The sequence below is a fragment of the Lasioglossum baleicum genome, chromosome 18 (genome assembly GCF_051020765.1).
Source record: "Lasioglossum baleicum chromosome 18, iyLasBale1, whole genome shotgun sequence".
NCBI classification, from domain to species: Eukaryota; Metazoa; Arthropoda; class Insecta; order Hymenoptera; family Halictidae; genus Lasioglossum; species Lasioglossum baleicum.
The window spans coordinates 3,281,598-3,290,020 of NC_134946.1; the positions used below are offsets into that span (position 1 = coordinate 3,281,598).

The 8,423-nt window shown below is 36.6% G+C and overlaps 1 protein-coding gene across 3 annotated transcripts in view; it reads left to right on the forward strand.

Moving 5' to 3' along the window:
• Ckn (CRK like proto-oncogene, adaptor protein) overlaps positions 1-5,516 on the forward strand; it is a 28,156-nt gene extending 22,640 nt beyond the window's left edge. For all 3 annotated transcript variants that reach the window (XM_076443253.1, XM_076443252.1, XM_076443251.1), the window contains exons 6-7: positions 232-684; positions 952-5,516. In XM_076443253.1, the coding sequence (XP_076299368.1) occupies positions 232-684; positions 952-1,209 (711 nt within the window). In that variant the 3' untranslated portion in view covers positions 1,210-5,516. The remainder of the gene's footprint in view (positions 1-231; positions 685-951) is intronic.
• The last annotated feature ends 2,907 nt before the right edge of the window (positions 5,517-8,423 follow it).

An 8,423-nucleotide genomic window follows, 5' to 3' on the forward strand; every position in this document is an offset into this window, starting at 1 on the left:
CAGTGCAGCAAAGTACTTTCTGTCAAACAATAAGTAGTTTAGGACTTTCGCTTCGACTTTCGATGTTTTCTGGTCTCGTCAACCTTTGCCTCCCCGAAAAATTTTTTTGCGCGCTTCGCAAAAAGTGAAAACTACAAATTAATTTTTAAATTTAGCAAATGCTCGCCACTGCGTAAGCCATATTTTGCAGTTTATAATATGTATAATGAAATGACTTGGCCCGGCTTGCAGGTCGCCGCAACACCAGGGCAGTTCAAATCACTACCGAGAGACTTCGACAACAAGTATCAACTGACATATGGACTCGAAAGCAGTCCACATCTTCCAAAACGTTGTCCCCCGTCTCCCCCAAGGCGTCAAAGTTCTAGAGAAAATAGTTCTTCGGTTGTTGTCGTTGGGGGACCGCCGGTCGGCGACGTTGTGATAGATTGCAGCGGACCAGTACCAACCGCATCCTGCGAGGATCACCACATGCATCATCATCAACATCATCATTTGCTCCATCATCCCTCACCGCCGCCACCAGCGCCTGCAGCTGCACCGTCAACACCGCCGCAGATGAACCGGCCGCCTTCTTCCATGTCCCGTTCTTGGGGAAGTGTCAGCGCTAACGTGAACGAGGAACACGAATTGATAGCTACTCTTGCTTTGCAACACCGTAATGGTTCTGACGCCAGCTTTAAGGTAATTCGTTGTTAGGATACCTTCTTATTACAGACCTTTGGTTGTCCCAGTTGGAACATTTCACTGATAATAGAGAAAAATGTTAGGGAAAAATGTTAAAAATCTATTAATTACAAGATACTACCTTTTATTGCTAGATTTACAGGACGCGTAAAATGGCTAAAAATTTGGATAGACACATTCTCGTTGATTTTACAGAAGTAATGTAAAATAATCACTACGCAGTGCTCTGTAAGGCTGTGTTAACGAATGTCGTGTCTTTTGCAGTCAAGCTCCAGCACAGAATCGGATTCGCTTCCTTTCGCGAACGAGAACGCCGGGACAATAAAGCAGAGGTCTGCGCGAGCCCAAGAGTATGCGAGCAACAACGCCGGCAACAACATGCAGAGCCACATGATGAGCCATCATACTAGCAGCACCGAGCCAGCGGACGTGTTAAACGACATTGGTAACATGCTAGCGAATCTCACCGACGAACTTGATGCCATGCTCGAGGAAGAGAAACGCCAGGGTCTGAATTCGTAATCGCCATTGTCTCCGTCATCGTCTTCTTTCGAATCGCGTTACCCTAAACGTTGGCTACAAGAAGAACATACACATACACACATACAGATTCTGCTGCGAACATATATTCTTCTCTCACAGTACGGCGCATGTAACGAGCAAACACCTCGTTGTTTGCAACATTCGTATAGAAATGAATTCGTGTACGAATTTCTTGAGCTCTTTGACACTTTGCAACGATCTTTCAAACGCGAGCATACCCGGCGCTGGACACAAAACACTCATTACGTTTCATTGCATTAACAACTACAACACACGTTACATTACACAGAAAAGAAAGATACTACTATCCTGTTATATCATTGTATGAGTTAATGTAGTGGGATTGTGTTCCTCCACCGCCGTCTTTTTATCGTATCGACTCGTTTAAACGATCCCTTCGTTTATTGTTTTATTTTCTTTATTTTATTTTATATAGAGCAAAGCTTCTTATTTTTCTACGAACGTATTGCGAACTTTTTCTCATGAAGTTTCCAGAGACTTAAACGTTAAACGATCTTTGTGATTTCATTTGCTTCATGTACTTATTACTATTATTATAATTATTCTTATTCTTATTATCGTACTGCTTTAAATTTTTCTCTTTATGTTCTCTCTGAAGACCTCCCTGTTAATATCGCGAGACCACGCCCACCAGGTTTCCGGCAAGTTATTTAGTAATTCAACGACGAATCATCGCACGGAAGAGAATAACACGTGAAATAATGTGTAACGAATAAGTATGACTAATACTTATGCCTTATAAAAAAAAAAAGAATAACTATGAGAAACATAAATGTAGTTTAGTTCCATATACTAAGGTTTACACTACACTTACACAGCACAAAGACTGATGTTTCTCTGGAAATTTCATTACTATGAAACATGTATACATTCCAGCTAGTATATTTCCTTTTCCACTTCCGTCCTTTGCTAAAACGATAGCATGTTAGATTGGGACCTTCATAACTGTTGGACTGTTAGACGTTTTTGAAGTTAGTAACGGTACAGAGAGAAAGAGAAAGAGAGAGAGAGAGAGAGAAAGAGAGGAGTCAAATTCCGTGTCCCCTTTTCCAAAAAAAAAAATGAACGTAATTCTTCCAATAACTGTCAATGAACAATATTACCGAATCGAGTTGTTTTTTGATAATGGAGCATAATTATATAACTTCGCCTATATTGTGGTACAATTTCTATAAGAGTGTATGATAGTTTATACAAACGTAAAAGAAACAACAAAAAAAAAGGAAAGAAAGAAGTAAAGAAATTGACATCTTCCATTAATTGAACTTCGAATGGGTTCTCCGTGTAAGACTGAGAACGGAGCAGAGCATAGACATTTCGACTGCCAATTGAATTTATGGACGAGATATACAGTTCAACGCAGAAACATAATGCGCTCTGTATGCCAATTAACACTTTACGTTTATTATCCGTACTAATATAGTGATGTATGTAAACACACTATTGTTATATGGTGCACAGAAAGGGAATACCGTGCGGAATATTTGCTAGTTTCCGCATCTACGTGAAATCAAAGTAATCATAGTAGTGGAATGTTGTCGATACAAAGTGTTCAGGTGCCCCACGCCCTTCCCCTAACTCCAAGTATGATGCTGATATGTACCGAGACTTGTGCGCCAAATTTTATGCGTACAAACTATTATATGACAGTTTGTGTATATGCACGCGCATCCGTACGCGTGTTTGCGTATATACATTTATATATGATATTCGAAAATGAACACAGAAATCGAATCTCGATGTTCCAAGCGTTTTTCAATGTATACACAGTATTTATTGTTCTTTTCTCGTGAAATTGCTTTCTTTATTTGTACCGCGTTTTTGTTGTCAGTGTGTCGACAGTATTTATCCATTGGGTTGGTGCAAAATAATAGGGATTTTTGTTTTTGAATTTTACAGCTATAAAAGTAAGCCGATAATAAACAAATAAGTTCACTTCAGAAAGATCACTGAAGTTTAAACTAACGAAAGTCACAATTATTTTTGCGCCAGTCCAATAATATTAATTCACAAAAAAAAAGAAGAAACTGTTCGCGTGTGTAGTCGAAATGTTTTATTATTTTTTATATACATCTCGTAGAATACTCCTATATAAATGTATATAGAGTTTCAGAGGGACATTTAAATAGCGATTACATAGATGTTTTACAATTCGATTAAGTAGTACGAACTTGTTATTGTCTCCGTACGAATCAGTTTCATAGTTAGAAACACACACATAAACCAGTAAACAAAAACGAAAATAATGAATTGCAGTGAAGGCGCGATTATATTATCATTCCTCTGATGTTTTATTCTTAATCAATAAATCCATGGGTCGTTAATTATATTCGAATCCAATTATGCTATATTATAACGATGAAAAAAAAAATAAAACATGAACATGTGGTAGAATATATACAAGATTTTGAAATAAACTTAAACGAAAAATAAAAAAACACACTTAGGTTAATCGATTTAAACATCAGGGCTGCGTTATTGGCGGCCCGCAGACTTGTTAACTATTATAGGTATATAGTAGGTATATATATATATACCTGGTTGGTATATATATATATATTATATATCAGTTTAAGCAGTGTACTTAGGGAAAAAATGTTCTGCGGTGCTGCAACTTTTACGAATCTTCTTTCGCATATCCCTTTCTTTCTTCTACGTTGTTCGATTATTCATTGTATATCTCTACATTTATTATAAATAAGTCGGTTTTATCGTTCAAATCGCGGACAATTGACCGGAAAGGCAGCGCAAATTTTTTATACGCATATACAGATGCTTTATAACGTTCGATCGTGACGAATAAAAAAAAAACGTGCTTGAACACATTTTTCATTAATTACCGGTGATGCTAACGCACCTATAGTTATATTATAAGAGTATTGACTTGCGTTTGTTCGTATAAAATGATCGGGTCCTCGACGAAGAGCTATACTGACTATAATATTGTAAAAGTGTTTTTATATTTATAATAAATAGTTATTTTAAGTTCTAGACGAAACAAAACGGCGACGAGCGTTGTTAATGTTAAGGTTACGAATCAGGTGCAAAACACGAGTATTTATAAAACAAAAAGAGTGGAAAAACTAAACTGTTCGAGATGAAGGTGTGCGGAATCAATTCACAGTCATGTTTGGGATACTATGTATTTTATACGAAAATAATTAACAGTGAAAAATTAAAAGATCACGACGACGATATGAATATCGATAAATAGAGCTGCGATTAACTAACGGGGATGTAGATGATTAATAAAATATTAGCAGAAAATGAAAAAAACGTTTTGTACGAACACCATGTGATCGATACTAAGAATCTTCTCTTTTTTTCGTTTTTTTTAACAAATTGATGGACACAGCAGAAGGGAACGCACACTGCCGATTTTTTATACCTAAATAGTAGGTTCATGTTGTCGCAATGCGAAAAAAAATAAGAATTTCGAAATTTTTACTAGTTTACAAAATACCGCCTACTCGAGGGACATTAAAAGCATTGAACGAGCATGATCACGACTGATAATAGTTCTAACCGATTTGGATGTGTTTTGATTACGATGTGCGCACGACGAATACTTTTATTATATCGTCGAACGTATTGTTTTAAGAAAATCAGGCTAAAAAGACAGTAACCTATTGTTGAGAGAGATAATTCCGGTATTTATTAAAAAATATTAAAAGTCGATTGAAGCGTCGAAGCTATTATATACTGATTTCGTTACTTAAAATAGTACGTTTGATCGTTTAATAAACATGATGTATTAGAAATTTAGAGCTGTTTGTAGCACGACTCTCCCCTAAATTAGAGAAATACTTGTATCTTCCACTGTTTTCGATTCACTTACTGCCTTTTTTATACGAACAGTCAATAACAAACGATGAAGTGAATTAACAAATTCGCATTTATACTGGCTGGACTCTTTTGGCAGCTATAACTCAAAATTCCTAAAGGCATTGCTTCTACGTGGTGTATACATATTATACATACATAAATATTATATAAATACAGAATATAGATATGAATATACGTTTATATTCATATTTCTATTAAATTATAGTCATAGTTTTTGTACAAACGTTTGCGTCGCTGCAGTTTTTGTTCAGCGGAATCAGTACTCGCCTAACTGCATTTTATTACAACTTCCCCCGATGGCTCCCCTCCTATTTTCCATGTTCATTTATACATATAAATATTATATATATATATCATTTGATTTATCGATTATGATGCTTTCATCATAGTTCTTTGAATAAAACATATTATTAAACTTAGTTCTTAATGTTATTTAGCATTCACCTATAAAATATACTTTATTATTTTTTATTGAATAGGATTCTACATCAAACATGTCAAACTTATGTCACATATTAACAAATATAATATGAAACGAAAGCACTGACTTGTTATCCCTCTCTAATGATCATCAACAAAATAAAGCATCAGTAGTGAACGTATTTCAAAGATTTTTTAATTAAAAAAAAAATAAATTCATCTCGTCTGACGGCACAGAAAAAAATTATTGATCTTCGAGGAGTTATCAACTTCAATTCGAGCCCTGAAAAATTAAAAAATCTGTTCCAAGAATCATATAAAAAAAATTTTCAAATTACACTACCTGCATCTATTCCTGGGAAAATCAGTTTTTATTTTTAAATTTACAGTATGTTAATAAAATTATTTTGAGATTGAAATTCGTCTATAATAAAGTGCATTCTTCGAGCTTCAATTTAAGCTATTAAACATTAAAAAGTTTCAACGGGAAAGTATTAAATTTTATTTTTTTGTTTAAGCAAATGATTCTTGCCGCTTTTCCCATAAGACTCGGTGCTACTTCCGGCAAGAATCATCTGCTCCGGTAAAATATTTGTATAGCGCCAATTCATGCAGCGGCAAAACGCTCAAACTTGTTGCCAAATGTTACCGACATAGCAACCGAGGCGGCGACACTAGCGATCCTAGCGGCGAAGTATCGAAGATTGTCTGCAATTAGTACCACCAAGATCCACTAGATGGCGCGTGCAGTATCGTTTTGCATTGTCGGTAAATTTGGCGAGTAGTTTGAGCGTTTTGCCGCTGCATGAATTGGCGCTGTACAAACATTTTACCGGAGCAGATGATTCTTGCCGGAATTAGCACCGAGTCTTGTGGGAAAAGCGGCAAGAATCATTTGCTTAAACAAAAAAATAAAATTTAATACCTTCCCGTTGAGATTTTTTAATGTTTAATAGCTTAAATTGGAGCTGGAAGAATGCACTTTATGATAGACGAATTGCAATTGTAAAATAATAATGTAATGGAAAAGAAATTTCAGAATTGATCATTCTGAGGAACAGGTGCTTGAATGGAAGAATGTCAAAGAAGTTATATGAAATTGAAATTGATATTTTTAACTGTTTAATAGCTTAAATTGAAGCTGGAAGGATGCACTTTACAATAGAAGAATTGCAATTGTAAAATAATAACATACTGGAAAAGAAATTTCAGAATTGATCGTTCTGGGGAACAGGTGCTTGAATGGAAGGGTTTCAGAGAAATTATTTGTTTATACTTTCCCGTAGAGGGTTATCAACCTTTGAGGGCTGAAAGGACACAAAAAGGGTTGGCTATGAAGTACATTCACGTGCCACGAGATATTTCGCAGAATGATGTAATTTGAAGTTAACCAGATGCATAGTGAGAGGGTGAGAAAGCAGTTGGGCGTGACGGTCGGCGTCTAGGCAAACGCATATACATAGACGCAAAATAGATGTAATAAGACAATGGCCATCTTCGGGGCCGTTCTCTATCTCTATCGAGGGCTCTGCCCCAATCTGAACGATCCATGTGGTTCGACATCGGTTCGATACTTAAAGGTAACTCCTTCCGTGACATTAAAAAGGCACTCCCAGGCCTCTTGTGTTGCACCGGTCCCTTTGCCCGGCCGTTTGTTGGCGTTTCACACGCCAACGTCGGATGTAGAAACCGTACCGACACGCTGTCTCTTTTGTGCACAGGTCTTTATGAACAGGAACAGATCTTCCTGCCACCTCTGACAATGGGGGCTGCCTGAAATCGAGACGTTCTAATCGCTTTGACATCTTGATACGGAGGACGCGTCCAAAATTGGACCTCGAACACACATATGGGTACGAAAAAACCAGACTCAAACCTTTACAACTTTTTATTTATTTTACAGAGTGCTCTTCTTTTATAGCTAATGTCCAGAACTAGCCAGAGCACCCTAAACGCAACTGGTACATATATTTTTATTCATTCAAGACTTTCCTATGATATTTTTTATCCGATTTTTATTCGTACAAGACCTTCGTACGAGTTACTCTTTCAAAATTTCTAAATCTGCGAAAGGTTGGGGGCAATTCTGAAGTTCTGGCAATACTCTAGAAAACAATATGTAACTCGTGTGATTTTGATAATTTTGACTTGAAAAAAATCACACGTCTACTTCAAATATCAATAAATATGCGTGCAAAGTCTCAACGTGAGAGGTTCAATAATTGCTCTGTTAAAAATTTCAGTACACTGTATATGTAGGCAGTCACAGGGTCACCGGGTTTGGAATAGTGTTCTGCTAGAGCAGCTGGATGGTCTTGATAGAGCATCAGGTACACCACAATCCTCACTCGGTAGGAAATAAAAATATTACAAAATTTCTCTGAATGTCTATTTTCTACTCGCTGTTATATTAATTTGTTGTCTTAAAATGACAATTTGTGCAGGTATGTTAAACACAAAAGGTTTTAAATAGTCTATACATTTTGGTTGGTTGTTCAAGCAGTGGATGGAATTATCAATGACATAAACGATTAGACGTAATACAAACGATGTTTAATTAACGACTGACAAATTTTCCCAATGAAAACCATCAACATCGATCATGCATACTCATTATTCATTCCATACATTTTGCCTCTCACTCATTATGTTTCTTTCTCATTCTCACTGCACATAAATTCACTTTATAATTCTTTTCTTACATTCATGTTTCTTTCTTATTCTCACCACAGATATCCACAGAACATAAGGGATCCCTGAAGCGGCGCAGTTGTGTGTACAGCATGATCCCGAAAGAAAAAGGGAAAAGGGAGGGAGCGGGTTGGCCGGTGGCCCGATTGCTCGATAGAAAGGGTGAATTCGATCCTGTTTCTCTAACCTTCCTCCTGGATGACCTTACCCGGCTG